The sequence below is a fragment of the Ictidomys tridecemlineatus genome, chromosome 6, assembly GCF_052094955.1.
Source record: "Ictidomys tridecemlineatus isolate mIctTri1 chromosome 6, mIctTri1.hap1, whole genome shotgun sequence".
Lineage (NCBI taxonomy): Eukaryota > Metazoa > Chordata > Mammalia > Rodentia > Sciuridae > Ictidomys > Ictidomys tridecemlineatus.
In genome coordinates, this window is record NC_135482.1 from 62,288,925 (window position 1) to 62,307,707 (window position 18,783).

General features: G+C 46.0%; 1 protein-coding gene across 1 annotated transcript; it reads left to right on the plus strand.

Moving 5' to 3' along the window:
* The first annotated feature begins 1,952 nt into the window (after nucleotides 1-1,952).
* LOC101959236 (keratin, type II cytoskeletal 2 oral) lies at nucleotides 1,953-18,486 on the plus strand. The gene is given in 15 exon segments (XM_078015846.1): nucleotides 1,953-2,007; nucleotides 9,558-9,832; nucleotides 9,835-9,929; nucleotides 9,931-10,102; nucleotides 11,591-11,732; nucleotides 11,735-11,810; nucleotides 12,910-12,931; nucleotides 13,865-13,898; nucleotides 13,901-13,953; nucleotides 14,505-14,662; nucleotides 15,215-15,359; nucleotides 15,997-16,202; nucleotides 17,531-17,565; nucleotides 17,994-18,023; nucleotides 18,026-18,486. Coding segments are annotated over 15 exon segments (1,878 nt in total). The 3' UTR covers nucleotides 18,406-18,486.
* Nucleotides 18,487-18,783: the final 297 nt, after the last annotated feature.

Below are 18,783 nucleotides of genomic sequence, written 5' to 3' on the forward strand. Positions count from 1 at the left end.
GAACCCACTGGGAAAGAATTGCTGATAGCCTGCAGAAAACACCTTGTGCCTGAGCCACAAAAGCTCTGTTGTCCTGGCCCTGCCCTGCCCCAGGCAGCCTGGTTGGAGCGTTAGCTGGCCATTGGAAGATTGTCCAGAAGATCATTGCTGGAAGAGACTCAGGAGCAAGGAGCCCAAGGCCTCAATTTGCATCTTTCAGATGAAGGGGTTGGGGGCTCACCAAAGGTCTTATAGCAGGTGAGGACATGAGCTACAAATGGACCCAAGTGTCCTGAGTCTAGACTCTTCCACTTCCCCAGTCTCTGAGGCTGCCAGCCGGTCATGGCCTGCTGCCTGGGCACCAGTGAGCATGCAGGCTATCTTTGGAAACATTCATCCAGACCAGGCCAGGGAAGCAGTATTTCCATCCTAGGTCAAAGCCCACTTGCCACAATATCCACTTGCCACAAGTCTCACATTCAGACAGTGTCCTCTGTCCTCTGCTGCTTCTCCCTGGACTGCCCACTGGCCTTGTTCATCCTGTGGGGTTTGCAGGAGACCCTATTACCTAGGAAGTCCTTTAGTGGTGGGGATCCATGAAGCTTCTTAAAGGAGACCTTGGCTCAGGAGGAGTGGGTGGTGGAGAGGTCTATGTCTTAGAGGCATCAGGGGAGTGGCTGGGATAGCTGACCTTGGCACCAGGACCTAAGACTGAAGAAGCTGTTAATTCCATGTTTGGCTGATATTCTGAGTCAAGCCCTGACAATTTCTAGTGCAGCCTGCAAACACCTTCCAGGGAACTTGAGCTGATTCCTAGTGCCCCTTCTTTTCCCTTCACCTCGTCACTTACACAGTTTCTTTGTGCAATTCCGTGTTGACTTTCCAAGTGCTCTTCAGTTGCTGGGCTGGGGTTTGCTTTCTTTTCTTTTTTTAAAAAAATATTCTTTAGTTGTTAATGGGCCTTTCATTTATTTATATGTGGTGCTGAGAATCGAACCCAGTGCCTCACACATGCTAGGCAAGCACTCTACCACTGAGCCAAACCCCAGCCCCTGCTTTCTTGTACTTGACTAGATTTTTCATTCTTTGAGTAGGGATTGGTGGGTGTCATCTGTCCATGCTTCTCCTGTCCTCCAAGGCATGTTTTTATCACAAGGACAAAGAACAGTAATTGTTGGATACCACCTACTTGATGCCTGGGGTTTGGGGCCACTGTTCCATGGTGAAGAATCTCTTCTCTCCTATGCTTTGATCTTCACCCTCTTCCCTGGGCATGGAGTGGCGTTATCATCATATGATATCTCACAGAGGACCAATTTTTATCCTTGACTTTCTGCATCTGCCGACTTCTCCCTGACTCCCCACTGGAAGGAGTGCTCAAAAGAGCAAGCTCCTGTTCTAAGAAGTCGTCATTCACTGGCTCACATGCTCCTTGACATTGAGGAGAACAAGGTGTATTTGCAGATTTCAGGCTATTTCCTTCTATCTTCTGGGATGCAGGCTGCAGGCCAGAGCAGGTGTTGCTGTGATAGTGACACACCCACAAAAGCCTGGGTTAAGGGAACCTGGATGATTTTCCAGAAGAATATGGAAGTAGTTTAACACCTGATTATGGGTAATCCAGACCTGACTGCTGGTGATGAAGGTTTGCACGTAAACTTTTGGGTAATTTGGAGGTAAATCTCTACATGACTCCTCTCTGTTTTGTCTGGAGTTGGATGGAGATTTTGTCAGCTAATCATCTGAAATATCTTCTGGGACTTGGGCCACCTCTTCTTTGCCTTCTCAGCACTTCAGCCCAAGTGTATTCTCTCTGCTGACAAAGGCCAGACACACAAACACCTCGAAATACTCTTGGGATGACTGAGAAAAACTCAATTCTGAAAATACTCTTTCCCATATTTTGTCTAACTTTTTTGTCTGCATCCCTTATAAGCCCTTTTGGCAGACAAAGTACAGAACACACATCTCTCATGCCTGACAGCAAGCTAATTGCTACCAACCCTTCAGCCCAGGTGAAGGCTGGAGGTAAAGCAGGTCTCCTAGGAAACTACCAGTGGAGGTTTTCCAGATACCCTTGGAATCCATGGTGACATGAGAGAATGTTGACAGCTCCATAAACCCCCTGAGAACAAGGGGGCAGGAAAAGTTGGCTGTAGGTGGCCATAAAGCTGTGGTTCTCAATGGAAATGATTCTACCTCCAGGGATTACATGGCAATGTCTGGTGACATTTTTGGTTGTCAGAACTGGAGGGGGGCTGCTGGCATCTAGAGGACAGAAGCCTGAATGATACTGAACATCCTACAGTGTGCAGGTCAACAAATAAATAGCCATCTGGAGACGTCAGCAATGCTACTGTTGGAAAACCTGCACCCAAGCAAGAGGGTTTTGCAGTCACCCTCTCCCTGGGAGAGGGTCACTAGCTGGAGTGACATTGTTATAGTGAAGTTGATAGAGACCCTTCTGTATTTGAAAGAAGTTTTTTCTTCCTTCCTTCCTTCCTTCCTTCCTTCCTTCCTTCCTTCCCCCCCCTCTCTCCTTCCCTCCCTATTTTTCTCTTTCTTTCTTTCTCCTTATCTTTTTGTTGGTATTAGAGAGTGAGCTCAGGAGTGCTCTAGCTCCAGTCCTTATTATTTTTTTTTATACTGAGACAGGGTCTGCTAAGTTGTCCATTCTGGTCTTGAACTTGAGATCCTCCTGTCTTAACCTCTTGAGTTGCTAGAATTATAGGCATATGTCACCACTCCTGGGAGTTTGTTTTAAGATGAAAATGACTTTTATTTTGGACCAAAGCCATAGGAAACAAGCCAGGTAAACAGTGTGGCTTTATTTAGGGATTTTCAAGCCTGTGCTGTGACCTGTGAAGGGCTTGCAGTTCTGGTATAAACCTGCACCTTTGTCACTCTGTTCCCTTTTCTGGGAATGCTCACTCCCGCTTTGGCCACTCATGTATCCTTGGTAGTCACTTGGGCGCTGCCTTTTGAAATCTCCCAGATCCCATATCGTGCTGGTTGCCTGTCTGTGCTCCTACAGGATTTTCTTAGACCTTTCTCTTACATGCCATGTTCTATTAAAATGACAAGTCTCAGTGTCTGCTCTCCACACCAGAATGGAAGTTGCTTGAAGGGACAGGGGCTCCTTACTCATCTTTATGCTCCTTCACCAGTAGCCCAGAGCCTGGAACTGTGGACCTCACTGTGCTCCTGAGATTTTGAAGAGAGGAGGGCGGACTCCTGGATGCAATTGGTGCCTGTTGTATTTAACAAAAACAACAAGATTAAAAAAACTAACTTCTGTTCCTGGTGTAAGTCATACACTGGGCATCTTGCATGTCATCTCAGTTAATCCTTACAGCTGCCATGGGAGGCAGGTAATAATTACCCCTCATTTTTTCAGTTGAGGACACTGGGGCTTAGAGAGGCAGAGTGACATACTTGAGTGGAAGTGGCAGATCTGGGTCTCAAATCCAAAGCCCACGAGCTTAATCACTGTGCTATGCTGCCAAGTGGGGCCAGATCTTCCTGGCCTCTGGGTGCTCCTCTTTGGTATGCTCTGCAGCTCTGGCAAGTGACGCTAACAACTTTCTGGAGTATGGAGGAGCCACCAACCAAACCTAAGGTTCCTGTGTCCACAGGAGAGGTTTCCACAGGGAAGGCCCTAAGCAGGTGGGCAGGTCCACCTTCAACTCTAGAGAATTTTCCATATCCAGCTGGAGAAGCCAGAGAGATTGAAGTGGGGAGATGACTCAACAACCAAGGGTGTTTCTCTTTGATGCTAGAGAGGCATTCGTAAGGTTTCAAACATTTTCATCTGCACTAGTTGATGTTTCAAGGCAGATCTAACCACCACATTCTCTGGGTGGGTTCTTTAAATGTCAAAGTGGACTTCTTGTTCTGGGGCGATGTCTTTTGACTTGCTAATATCCACACAGAAATAAAAAGGTCCTATGAATTTATGACAACCTTTGGAGTTGGGTAATCTAATTAAAATCTTGACTCGGTAAGTTGATTGACTTGGACAAGTTAATTAACCTCATGTCCTCATCTGTAAAAGGTGAATGAAAATTCTGACTTTGAAGAATTTTTATGACAAATAGAAAGGATACCTGTAAGCAGCCTAAGTCAGCGTTGCACTGAAGATGTACACTTAAGCAATGCTATTTTTACAATATTTTCACAGGTGAAAGGAGAAAGGATTTGAAGAGGCAAAATTCTTTTCTTTTTTTAAAAATATTTTTAGCTGCAGACAGACACAGATTTGTTTTATTTATTTATTTTTATGTGGTGCTGAGGATTGAACCCAGCGCCTCATGTGTGCTATGCAAGTGCTTGGAGTCACCACCCCAGCCCCTGGAAAATTGTTTTCACTAAAATATTATCCTCAAACTTTTGTGACATATGCAGTACTCAACAAATATTTATTACTTGCTGGATTGCATTATCCATGAGCCCCTACAGCAGGAAACTGGCTTGGCTAGGCAGGGAGGCATGTTGCTCCCAATGCAAATACCATGATCCCTTGCAACTTATTGCAAAAATTGTCACAGATTTCAATATTGCATTGACTTAGACTGGGCTACCCTGCAGAATTCCTTCCTCCTCTTTGGCTTCAAACTGACACTTCCCAAGAAGGCTTTGTACATTGACATTTCCATCACAAGGGCAAGTGCCGGACACATGTCCTGTGTAAGAGCATTCTCTCTCTCTCTGTCTCTCTCTGTCTGTCTCTCTCTCTTTCTCTCTTTCTTTTCCAGTGCTCAAGATTGAACCCAGGGCCTTGTGCATGTAGGCAAGTGCTCCACCACTGAGCTATCCCCCAGACATTCGTAAAGGTTTTCTAACATTACTTCTGACAGCCCCTACTGCGAGTCCTAAGAGGAGGTTATGCTAACTCCAATTTGCTGAATGGAAACTTTAGGCCCAGATGGCATGCAGCTGGAGAGTAGGAAGGAGGGGACTCTGCCCACCTCCAAGATCTCCATGTTTTCCACTCCATTAAGTGACAAGGGAAGAGAGGGAGGAGATGCAGTTATGTGCGTTCCAGAAAATCAAGCATGGCTTCTGGAAAGTCCCAGCAAGATATGTGACTTTCCAGATATGGTAAGAAATACACAGGGAGGGGAGTTGGTCCTCAGAGAACCTGTCCATTTTATAGCGTTCCAGGGACCTTCTCCCTGTTTCTTCAACCTCAGGCCTCGGTCTGCTCTCAGATTCCTGCTGTCTTACTTGAGCTATTTCTTCTGCAGGGATGAGCAGCTCTTCTTACCATGAGGCTGGTCTATGAGCCGTTCTCACCCACCCTTAAAGGGTAGCTGGACTGGTGTTTCCCCAAGTGTATTCAACAGCATGGCACTAGGGGTTAAGATAGAAAGATGTGCTGGGCTTGGTGGTGCACATCTGTAATCCCAGCAGCTTGGGAGGCTGAGGCAGGAGGATGATGAGTTCAAAGCCAACCTCAGCAAAAGTGAGGCACTAAGAACTCAGTGAGACCCTCTCTCTAAACAAAATACAAAATAGGGTTGGGAATCTGATCAATCCCTGGAACCTCCCCCCACTCCTCCCCACCAATAAAGATAGAAAAATACATTGTTAAATTTGAGCAGCTCTGGGAAGTTCTCCTCTACTATCTCCTTCAGTGAATAAAGATAATATTGCCAATGACAGATTTATTCAACTGCTGAGAAAACAATAGCAACTTGCTAGGTAAGGTGATGCTTTGGCAGGCTCAGGGACATGAATGAGGGGAACTGAACCCAGACACACACATTTTAGTGGTGTTTCCATCACCTCTCTTTTTCACATTCTTCCCATACATGCCAGGGTGGTAGCATTGAGGCACACTTAGGAGGCTGCCAGAGGCTGCCTTGGCATTGGAACCCAGGAAGGGGGAAGGAATTGGAGACACCGAGTCCATGGGCTCTCACGTGGGGCTTCAGCTGAGCCTGGCTCAGTTTTCTTCCCAGAGAGGTCATTTGATCTGCTTTGAAAGGAATTCCAAAGAATATGAGTAAAGACCTCACCAGGAAGGACTGACATCCTAATTAATGGGTGGGAGTAAATGTTTCTAAGAAAAACCTGGCACAGAATCTTCCTTGTGCATTGACTATGGATGATAATGTTGATTTAAAAATCCAAACATTTGTTGCTGGACACTACGTGTTTACCTTGCAGAGCAACCGTGAAGAAGGTGGATGTCTCCTTTTACAAATAAGGAAAGAGAGTAGAAGTCAAGTACCTTGTCCAAGGTTATCATGTGGTGAGAAGTGGATGTGGGATTTGAGACCAGGTCTTCTCAATTCCATGACAGGCTTCCTGTTAGACCACAGTTACCTTACCCTTATGTGGCATTTAAAATAATTTCAAAGGACTTTCACTTACATGCATTCTGCAAAGTTCATGACAAACCAGTGAGATAGAAAAGGGTTAACAGATTGGAACACAGACTTAATGTGCTAAATCATGGCCAAGGTTACCCGGCCTGAGTCCAACCTACTATTCCAGTTGCCTTTCTTTCCCTCCACTCATGCTCAGCTTCCTTTCCTACTATCCTTAGGGTTACAAAGTCATCTTGAGAGCAGCCAGGGCCGAGCATAACTTATTTCTTCCATGTCCCCAGAGAGAGTACCACCAGTAGCTAATCTCACATATTTACTGTGTCAAGTTCTTTACTAGCATTTTATTTTTATATTTATTTAACTTGTTTAATGTTCACTACAATCAGGAAGTACCTATTATTATTAGCCCCATTTTACAGTTGATAAAACTGGACACATAAAAGTTAAGAAAACTTGTCCAAGGACAAAGAGCCAGTAAGTGGTAAGCAGGGTCCAACCAGGTGGACAGGTCACAGGCAAGCTGCAGACCAGAGAACTGAGAATAAGCTCCTGAGCACTTGAAACTCCTTGACTCCATTCCTTCACAGTTCTCAGCTCTTCAATCCTCTGCTTAGCCTGGCTTGTCTGGAAACTATCACAGAAGGACCTATCCTAGCTACTACCTTGACTGGAATTCTGAAGATAGACAGCCATCTGTTGTGTGGGGAGTCTAGAATCGGAGGCTCCCTCCTACTCTTGTCATGCTGTGTGAAATCTCACATGGACTCAGCAAGTGGAGTTTGCTCTTGCCATGTGTGGTGGGGCTGGGCATGGAGGGCGTGGTGTGGGGATGGGGGACGGCTGAGCTCCCAGAAGTCAGAAGAACTGTGTGCGAGTTCTTCCATCAAGGGTCCTCCATCTCCCACTCCCTGTCCCAGAGGGAACATCTATGGTCTAGACAAGGGCTTTCCAACTTCCTGGATCCTAAGGGTTATCCAGAGGGTTTGTTAAGAAATACAGACCTGGGCTGGGGTTGTAGTGCACTGGTGGAGTGCTTGCCTAGCACAAGTGAGGCATCACATAAAAATAAATAAACTAATTAAATAAAAGTTTTGTGTCCATCTACAACTAAAAAGTACATATATATATTAAAAATTATATATATAAGTTATATGTATAAATTTTATATAAGTATACATACATATATGTGTGTGTGTATATATATATATATATATATATATATATATAGTGCAAATAAAGAGCTTGGTGGAGGGGTCTGTATTTCTTTATATATATAGAATAGAAAAATACATATATATATATACACACACACACACACATATAATACATAATACATGCATATGAAAATAAGCCACATAAAAAAATAAATTAATTAAATAAAGGTATTGTGTCCATATTCAACTAAAAATTTTATACATATATAAATTAAAAAAATTTTATATATAAGTTATATATAAATTGTATGCATATAAGTTGTATATATATAAATTATATATATATAAATTTTATATATAAGTTATATATAAATTGTATGTATATAAGTTGTATATATATAAATTATATATATAAATTATATATATATAAATTATATATATATATATATATATATACACACATATGTTATATATAAAGTTTGCAAATAAAGAGCTTGGTGGAGGGGTCTGTATTTCTTTATATATATAAATGTATGTATATATATGTGTGTGTGTGTGTGTGTGTGTGTATAAATATATGCATGTATGTATATGTGTATATATAAAGAAATACAGACCCCTTCACCAAGCTTTTTATTTGCAGATTTTCATTCATGAGATTGGGCTAGGAAGTGGGCCTAGGTTTTTTTTTCTTTTTTTGGGGTGGGGGTACTGAGGATTGAACCCAGGGGCACTTTACCACTGAGCTTCATCCATCCTCAGCCCTTTTTTACTTTTTTATTTTGAGACAGGGTCTCGCTAAGGTGCTTAGAGCCTTGCTAAGTTTCTGAGGCTGGCTTTACATTTGCAATTCTGCCTCAATTGCCCAGGCTGGCCTTGAACATGGCAATCCTCCTGTTTCAGCCTCTGGAGTCACTGGGATTACAGGGGTGCACCACCATTCCTGGCGGGGCCTAGATATTTATGTTCTTAGCCAAGAGTCATTTTCAGTGGACATGTCCTTGGTGTGCTTGCTCTAAGGTAGGAGCTGGACAGTGAGAACAGGTGGGATTCCATCCCTTTCCTTGAGGACCTAGAAGGGCGGTGACCAGTGAGTGGGACAATGACAGGAACCGTACAGGGTGTGTTGGGAGAACAGAAAGGGTTCCTGACCCAGACCAGGAGGTAGAGTGGGGAGGAGATCATACCTTTTAGATCTGAGTTGGGACTTTAACACGACACACTCTGTCACTCAAAGACAAGTGGGGGTCCTTGAACTGACTCTTCCAGTCATCCGAAGCGTCCCCACATTCTGTCCCCTCTTGTTGCCAGATCTAAAAATCATAGGACTTGGTCTTCCCTGCACATGCCCCCTCCTCTTTCTATGCCTCCCATTCCCCAGGGGCTGGACATGTTGGCTCCTCTTTAGTTTCTTTCTCGTAAGAAGCAGTTCTAAGCTCCAACTCCAGGCCTGCTTAGATGGATGCCCTTGGTTGAGTAGTGACAGAGTGGAGCCCATGGGGTCAGTGTGCCTCTCACCCTCTGCCTCACTTAAGGCCCTCTCTGAAGAGTTGGCACAGGTAGCATGCCACCGGAGAGAATGCCCAAAGGCAAAAACAGCTCAGCTATTTCCAGAGCTCGTGGGCCCTCTGGCATCACAAGGAGGGACCAGCCCATCTAGAGGAGGACTCAGCTCCTTGGTCCTTATCCTTGTGGCCCCTAACTCCTGGGGTCAAAGGCCAGTTAATCCTGCTGGATTTGGCGCTGCTTGGATTCCCTGAAGAAATCCCAGGAAGGGCGGACAAAGGTCTCCATCTTTTGTCAACAGAGGCAAGTTTGGGTGATTAAGCTAAGAAAGCAAAGCCATTTTAGTCCAGGGATTATATCTGAGGTGTGTTGGGAACTAAGAAGTAGCTTGTCTCCTGCAAGGCAAACCAAACCCAGAAAGACTCTCAGCTAAGCTCTTGCTTCTCCTTCTGACAGGCCAAATGGCTTGGAGTATAAAAGCCAGTGTCCCCTGTGCTCAGCCTCTGTGTTCACACCTTAGCTCTTGATAAGTGATCTCTAGCTCATGTCTAAGCTCCTCGCCATGAGCAGACAAGCCGGTAAGAATCCTTCAGCAGCGGGAGCCAGGGCTTCTCCGGCCACTCGGCCGTGGTGTCCGGCAGCAGCAGGATGAGCGGTGTGGCTCGCTCCAGGGCAGCCGGTGGTGGGGCCTCTGGGTTCCGGGGTGCAGCAGGTGGCTTTGGCAGTCGTAGCCTCTACAACCTAGGTGGCAACAAGAGTATCTCCTTCAGTGTGGCAGCTGGGGACTCAAGGGCTGATCGCTTTGGTGGAGGATGTAGCATCTGTGCCAGTGGCTTGGGTGGTGGCTATAGAGGTAGCTTTGGGGGTGGATATGGAGGAGGTTTGGTGGTGGCAGAGGAATGGGAGGTGAGTTTGGGGGAGCTGGTAATTTTGGGGCAGCTGGAGGTTTTGGGTCTTGGTGACTTTGGCCCTGGAAGCTTCTCTGGAGGAATCCAGGAAGTAACTGTTAACCAGAGCTTCCTGCAGCCCCTCAATGTGGAGACTGACCCCCAAATTGGGGAAGGGAAGGCCCAGGAGCGTGAGCAGATCAAGACTTTCAACAACAAGTTCACCTCCTTCATTGACCAGGTGAGGCAAAGCCCAGAGTGGAGGGTTGGGCTGCCTTGGGGGTCAGTGTGGGAAGATGCCAGGGACCTGCCAGACTTGGGGGCAGGGTACCTGGCTCTTGGCCTTGCTCCTTCCAGGACAGGGAGCAGGCCTCTTTTACTCTTTTGGCTGTTTTTCTAGATGTGAAACAGGGGAAAGAATTCCTGGTCCTAATTCCCTGTAGGAGTAAGTTGAGCAGGAATGAGGACAGGCTCCTAACATGCTCTTAGTTTTTTGAAGAATGAGATTTGAGCTACCAAATCAGGACAGTTTACTTTCGATTCCTTTTTTTTTTTTTTTTAAAGAGAGAGTGAGAGAGGAGAAAGAGAGGAAGAGAGAGAGAGAATTTTTAATATTTATTTTTTAGTTCTCGGCGGACACAACATCTTTGTTGGTATGTGGTGCTGAGGATCGAACCCGGGCCGCACGCATGCCAGGCGAGCGCGCTACCGCTTGAGCCACATCCCCAGCCCCTTTCGATTCCTTTTGAAAAGCAATTGCTTAATATTCCCAACCAACTGATAACGAAATTTGCATGGATATGAATTTTGGGGCTACCTTTCGGTGAGGAGTATTGGCAATTGGTCCGCTTTTGGTCATACTGTGCTCAACTCTCCAGAGAAGGACAGCTGTGTGAAACTTCTAAGGAAAAGTGAGACTTCATCAACCACATTTTCTCTATAGTGGTCCAAGAAGCTTACAACTACAAGACAATTAAAGTAAGTTTATTCATGTTGATCTTTAGCTGTGTTTTGAAGGATCCCAGTAGACCCAGGGAAGTTCTGGGTCTGGCCCTTAGTATCCAGTTTTTTTTTTGTTTTTTTTTTTTTTTTGGCAACTTAAGCTCTTTGAGCTTCAGTTTCCTTATCCACAGAACGGGGATTATAACGTCTCATTTATAGGTGGTTGTGAGGGTTAATGAGACATGTGAAAATAGCGGGCACAGTGTAAGTGCTCAGCAAATTCTAGCTCTCCCATTTCTAATCCTCATCCTTCCCAAATTCCAAAGCACAAAGGCAATTGTGGATTCAAGAACTGGGTCCACTCAGGAGGATGAGACGGGAGGATCGCAAGTTTGAGAACTGCCTCATCAATTTAATGAGGTCCTAAGCAACTTAGTGAGACCCTGTCTCAAAATAAAAAATAAAAAGGGCTGAGGATGTGGCTCAGTAGTAAAGCACCCCTGGGTTAAATCCCCAGGACTAAAAACAAAACAAGCAAAAAACAAGCAAAAAACAAACGAAACGAAACGAAACCAACCAATCAAACAAAAAAACTGGGTCCATTCTCCACATTTCCACCCTTTGTTTTTTGCTTTTGGCATTGCTGTGGATTGAATCCAGGGCCTCATGCATAGAAGGCAAGCATTCTACCACTGAGCCGCATTCCCAGGCCCCCCATTTCTACCATTTGGAGTGGTGGCCCCGCTTGTTCAACTCAAGGGGTTCTTTGCCTTTTCCTCTGGTGCAGGTGAGAGTCCTGGAACAGCAAAACAAGGTCCTGGAGGGCAAGTGGGAATTGCTCCAGCAGCAGAGCATAATCTCTGGCTTGGGCCCCCACAGTCTGGCACCTTTCTTTGAATCCCACATCAGCTTCCTGCACAAGCAGTTGGATTTGTTTCCGGGGGAGAGGGGAGCCTGGAGGGAGACCTGAAGAACATGCAGCATCTGGTGGAAGACTTTAAAAAGAAGTAAGGGCCCCGGTGGCGGAGTTTCTCCTTTTTGGGCTTAGCAGGGGCGTGTGCTCCTAATTTGGCATGTCAGCTGTTCCTGACTGCACCTTCAGTCAATGCTCTTGGATGGGTATATCCAGTGAAGCATGACCAAGCGAAACGGGGTGACAGGGTGGGGACTGACACTCCTATGTGCCTTATTATTATATATTTTTCGTTCTCCAGCAGGTCCCCTTCTATACCAGCTCAGATGGACAAAAAAGTCTTCCCAGAATTTAGGGCATTTTAGTACACTTTACTACACTTTACTGTACATAGGAATCACCTTGGAAGTTTGCCCAAAATGTCCTAGTTCTTTGTCTTGAGTTCTAGTTCTTGATCATCTGAATCAGTAGGTGTGGGACAGGCCCAGGGATCTGAGTACTCCCTTGTTCCTGGGAATTCTACATGGATGGTCTCGGGCTGCCTTCTGTAAAGCACTCTTTCAATGTGTCTATCCAATTTCAATGTATCCTGTCCCGCTTCTGCAGTGTCACGCCTCCTGCGTGTTTCAAGTTGTAGTTCACGCCCTCTGGTCTGTGAGTTTCACATCCTGAGGTCTGTGGGCGCTCAACTGGGCCTCTCAAGGGGGAGAGCTCCAGACATCCCCAGGGGTCAGGACCCACAGGGATGAGTACAGCTGTTCTGGGGAGGCTCCGTTCCAACTATGCCACACAAGTTCATGGCCACTCATTGTTTGCAGGTTCTATGCTGGGATCTGGGGATCCAGAGGCACTCACATCTAAATTTCTCAGAAACCTCTTTGCTCGTATAATGGTTCCTGTTCTTTAGTCTTCTCAAAATCCATCCTTATGGTGGGAAATTTTAGTCCTTAACAGGCAAGAGTCCATGGCCCTGGGGCATTCAGAAGACATGGATTTATTTGTATCCTAAATTCCTACAAGAAGCTACCTAATTAAGGAAAATAGAAACAGAGCAAACAGAGGCAGAAACACCTGGTGGGGAGAATCATCTCTATGGGTTCCCTGTGTATATACTGTGGCTCTGTGAAGTTGATCAACAAACTCGGGTAAGTGACTGGGCTCCTTGATGTCTTCCTTAACTGCTCACGCCTCAGCTTATCCCTGGAGTTGGAGAGGGTAAGGCAACACCCTGCACTCTGAGAGGTCTTCAGGCAGGAGTTTCAGGACTCAGTGAAAAATGATAGTGCAGGATCCTTGTTAAAAAATGATTAAGAATTTCAAGATGGCGCCAGCAGGGCATTAAAGCCAGCATGAGGAGCTTCTGAATCCCAGGTCTTGTATAACTGCACAGGTTGCATGTGCGTGAAGCAGGTTCTGTCGCTGGAGGAGGAGATTCTGCATGAGTGTGTGAGACACTTATTTCTTTTTTTCACTTCTGAAACGTCACTGTCCAAATGACATTCAAAAATTCTTTCTGCTGTCTTAGATACCTAATTAAAATAAATATATTAAAAAAAAGAAGGTAGGCAAATGGGAGGACCAGATTCGGGCTTCCTGCTTCCCCCTCTGTTGTGGGCAGGGCTTACATTTTTCATTACATTTTTAGAAATATTTGATTAAGGAAGCTGCTCTGAGTACATTGCTGGTGGGGAGGACAATTTCGTATCCACTGTGACTAATGAGCTGGTTAGTAATGTGAACTAAAAGTGCATGTGTACCCTGAGGGATATTAATAACCACAATCAACTATAGCTTAATTAAGCTAGTCGTTATAAAGATGAAGTAGTTAAAATATCCATTTTTATTCAGGAGACTGGGTTTTTGGCACACCATATAACCCAAATCACACACATGCTAGGTAAATATGATTTTTCTATCCTAAAACTAGATGGTTACTCTAATCGGCTAATGTAGTTTGTATTTTGTTACAACATTAGGTTTCACTGGTCAAAGCAATTGAAAGGAAAAAAAACCGACTTTGATTTTCTTTCTTTTAAAAGGGAAGCTGAGAAGTCATACTTGGAACGAGGAAGAGAGACGAGGGCTTGGAAAGCACGGAGGGTGGGAGGGGACCGGGTCAGTCCTCAGGTTTCCGACTCTTTCTTTCAGGACATGGATGCAGCTTACATGAACCAGAAGGAGCTAACGTGGGCTGCCTGACAGAGGAAGTCAACTTCCCCACAACCCTCTGTGAAACCGTGCTAAGCTCCAGAGACAGCCTGTTGTCATCTTCCCTGTGATAACTCTGGAGGATGGCCCAGGGGCAGGACACACTACCAAAACCTGCTACAGGGCTCAGAACTCAGCTTTGTTTCTTTCTTTTCTTTTTTTTTTTATTGGTTGTTCCAACCAGGAAATGTTAACTTTGCTGTTCCCACCTGCACGGACCTGCCCATGGTCGTGGTCCAAGGCCTCTCTCCATCTCAGCCCTTTTTACTCTACACCTTCCCTCTGGCTCTGGTCCAGTATCGCAGCCAGATTCTTCATAACACTCCTCCTTACTGTGATCCCACGCAGACCCATCCAGCAAGGTTTGCTGGCTGATGCTTTCAGGCTGACAACCTGACTCTATTTACACATTGTCTTTTTGTTTTAGCCTTGTTGTCTGGCATCCTTTATTATAGTCCAACCTGAAATATAAGCTTATTTTTCTAGCTGTCCCACCCCCTATCTCCATCTTTGGGGTATCTCTGTTGGTAGGGGACTCCTAGCATCCTCTGGGGTCAGGGTTCATTCATGTTCCCTGCAGGAGCTGTCCCAGATGCACAGCCATGTCAGTGACATGTCTGTGGTCCTCTCCATGGACAAGAACTGCAAATTGGACCTGGACAGCCTCATTGTTGAGGTCTGCACCCAGTACAAGATTGCCCAGAGGTACAAGGCTGAGGCTGAGGCCCTGTACCAGACTGTGGCAGACCATCTTACACGTGACTGAGTTTCCTCCCTGGCTGGGTGTGAGGCACTCAGTCACTTTTAACATGGCAGAGCTTTCCCCACCCTTTTTGGGTTTGAGGGCTTGTCTGTGTGGAGGCATGTCTCACCACTGCCCCAAAGATCCAATCATGGCACCTGACCTTGCAACACTGCCCCCTTTGACCTTCATTGGATGGGATTTTCCCCAGAATTCTTTGTTCCCCAGTAAAAGCCCTCTCCCTAGAGTGCTCGCTCTCTTGATAGCTTCTTCAGTGAAACCTCGCTGCCCCGTGGGGAGCTTGAGGCTGAGGGTTCGAGGAGCCGTCCTGGAGTTGGTTTAAAGATAACTGTGTGTCTGTGTCTTTAATTTAAACTCTCTGAGGATTTTCCTGCGTGACCGAATCGTTCCTGTCTGCGTTGGCCGCAGACTAAACCAGACCAAGGTGGGAACCCCCACCCATTCCCAAACTCTAGTTTTAGGTCCCTATGACTGTCATCAAGAGTATGACAAGATGTTGTAAGGCTACATTATCACTTTCTTCTCTGTCACTTTGGGGAGCTGCAGAGCACAGCTGGCTGGCATGGGAATTACCTGAAGGGCACCAAGAGCGAGATCATGGAGCTCAACAGGATGATCCAGAGGCTGCAGGCAGACGTTGAGGACATCAAGAAGCAGGGGGTGGGGGTGGGGGTCCAGGCTCAAAGATGTGATGATCCTGGAGGTTTTTGGAGCTTTGGGGAGAAAAGGAAGTACCATCTGGACTCCTTTGCCACACACTCTCATGGTGTCTTATGGCATAGTCTCTGGGAGCCTTTCTTCTCCCAGATGTTCCTCCTGGAGACTGGGCTTCTTGTAGTGCCCCCTAAGGAGAAATGGTTGCCCATTTTCGTTTACTCAGCAAATCTTCCATTGCAATATTGTCTTTAAATACTAAGTTCTCAGCAGGCTCTGCCTTCTGTGGAGCTACTTATAGTATTCCTTACATAACCTCGATGGCATCTTTGTATTCAGAATAAAGTGATTAAGCAAGGGAGGTTTTAACAGTCCTGAAAAAAAAAAGTCAGTAACTAATCAGACCATTACTACCTTTGCCAGCCTAGGAAAGCAAATCAGTGTTCTATTTCTCCATGAGTCATGAGTTGATTTCAATGGGCCAAGAATGAATTAACCAATTGTAAAACTGACTTGTTTTCAAAGCATGCTCCTTGGGATTTCTAAGGCAGGGGAAGGAGGAATGCTGGATGAGGGAAAGTAAACAATCAGGTATTTGTTTCCTGGTCACTATGCTAATTCATCTTCTACCTCCTCTTGCCCCAGAATGCCAAAGGCATTCATTGCAGAAGCTGAGGAGCATGGGGAATTGGCCCTCAAGGATGCTAATGCCAAACTCCAAGACTTGCAGGCTGTCCTACAGAAGGCCAAGGATGACCTGGTCCAGCTGCAGCATGACTACCAGGAGCTGATGAATGTCAAGCTGGCCCTGGACATGGAGATTGCCACCTTCTGCAAGCTGCTGGAGGGTGAGGAGTGCAGGTGAGTATTCTCCAGATAGAACTTTAGAATAACCTTTAGTGAAAGGAAAGGGGACAAGATTAGGTGAGAACAATTCAGACAATGGGCAAGGAGCCTCCTGAACAAGAGTGAAGAATGGAAGTCTCATTCTATTTCATCAGTCATTATCATATAATTCTCCAATGTATCATGGACATCAGTATTGAAATACATACTTCTATTGATCTTCACTGTGTGCAAAGTGTGGGGGAAAGCGCTCTGGGATTATGACAAAGGTTATAGACCAGGGCTGTCCACGGGTACTTTCTAGAATATAAAAATATTCTGTACCCGTACTATCCACTTGGAGATTTCAAATGTGGCCAGCACAACTAAGGAACTGAATTTTACATTTAATTTTAATTAATTTAAGCAGCTTCATGTGATTAATGGCTACCATATTGGACAGTTCAGTATGGATAGTCCTGCAAGCCCATCTCTGAAGCTGAGTCTACATGGGGGAGAGGTTGATACATATAGATTCTTGACATATAACATACATTGGCAGGTAAATCTTAGTGGATATTACCTGTGAGGGTTGGGTTGGGAATACAGGGATATTTCTGCTGACCCAGAGCCTCAGTCTTCAGGAAGCTCCCAGTCTGTTGGAGGAAGTAGGACCAAAGTATGAGGAAAAAAAAGTCTCTATGGGAAGTCTCTATGGGAAGGAGCGAGAGTAAAGATGAGCTAAGTGTACTAAGAGCTGAAAGAGGAGGGAGTAGTTGATACCAGAAGCACACAGTGGCAAGGTGCACCAGCACATCCATGTCTGCTCAGATATGTGACAGGTCTGCTCCATGAATAAGAACAAGCTCTTGAACAGGAGCAGTGTGGGTGGGACATTATCAAATTTATCATGCATTGGGTGATGGCCCCTCTCATATTTTCTCTGCTCTGAACAACTGTCAGTTCTACACTGCCCTTCCCCATCGTCTCACTAGGGCTGCATGGGGAAGACTTCTGGGAAGAGGAAAATTGAAAATGGTCTTAGCAGGGGTGAGAGATGAGGACTAATCAAGTGGTGGAACTAATCAAGTGAGGGTTGGTAGTTTGCTGGGAATAAATCTTTGGGGCTAAGGGAAAGAGGGTGGGAAGATGAAAAGATAGAATATGGTTGTTGGGGATACTGCAAGTCTCAGCCCTCTTTTCTGGGGAGATAAGGTCATGGAAACAGAATGGGATAATCTTTCCTCTCCTAGGAGCTTGATCCCTAGTGGGACACATGGGAAGAGGGCTCCCAAGGATATGAGCCCCAAGTTGTTGGGCTATTGACTTTTTGCTCAAATAAATCATTTCTTCTCCCTTTTCAGGATGACTGGAGAGTGTCAGAATACTGTAAGCATTTGTAAGCACCACATTCAAAAATATCCTTCCTGGGTTGTAAAATGGGCATCTGGAAACATTCTCATGGACTGATCTTTAGGCAAGAGGGCCTGACTCACCCACAGAGGCACCTTAGGAAGCCAGGGTCTTGGCCATGACCATACACTATGCTCCTTATGTAAGCTGGCAGCATCTCAGGCCAAAGTTCAAAACTTGTGGTTGTAGGGTGTCCCCTAGGTTGGAGAACAAGAGATTTCTGTGGGTACTTCTGGTTCTTGTTCATGGACAAGGGGACCAGAGAGTCAGACTCACTACTGTTTGCAAACAGAGGACTGAGAGAAGCCGAACATCTTCTTCAAAGTCACACAGCTAAGCAGGGGTGGGTCTGAAATAGCTGGGCATCCAGCTTCCCAGGCCTTTCTCCTGTATTGAGAGTCTGTTCTGCCTTAGTGGTGGTCAACAATGTCACCAGCACAAGCAGCACTCTGGAAGTGTCCATGGAGGCTTCAGTGAGTTCAGTGGCTGCTGCAGCAGTGGTTCCAGGGATAGCAGCTGTGGAGGGGTCAGCAGTGCCTGTGGCAGAGGGGCAGGAGCAACAGCAGGGTCTACCAGAGTGGGAGCAGTGGAGTGGACTGGCTGTGGAGACAGCAGTTCCATGGGGCACAGTGGAATGGGCTTCAGCTCTGAAAGCACCAAGACCTCTGCAGGCCATGGCTACACCTCTGACAGTTGGGGCAGCACCAGTGTCCCATTCTCCTGCCAGCTCCAGCCAGCAATTCTCCAAGTCTCCAACCCCGCCTGCTGCCCTCCCAGCCTGCAAATCACTCCCCACACTTTGCCTGGGGTCAACAGGTACCTATGACTCAACCACACTTTCCCTCAAGTCCCCTGGAGAAGGGGCTTTTCCATCTCCATCTCCATCTCTATCTCCATCTCCACTCCATCTCCATCTCTATCTTCATCTCCATCTCCACCTCCAAGTCCTCTTCTAGGCCAGAGAGATCTAGTTATAGTTTGGGATGATGCTGTCTCTGGAAGATTCCCTGACTTGGCACAGCAACAATTGAAGCCTGAGCAACACCTGAGCCTGTCTGGGCCATCCAGCCTGGCCTACTCCCACTCCACCACTTTCCTCTCTCATGAGGAGTTGGTGGTCTGAGGTCAGTGGCTGCTGCAGCAGTGGGTGCATGTCAGTGGCGCATGTCAGCACCACCTGAGAAGGACAGGGCAGTGGGGTCAG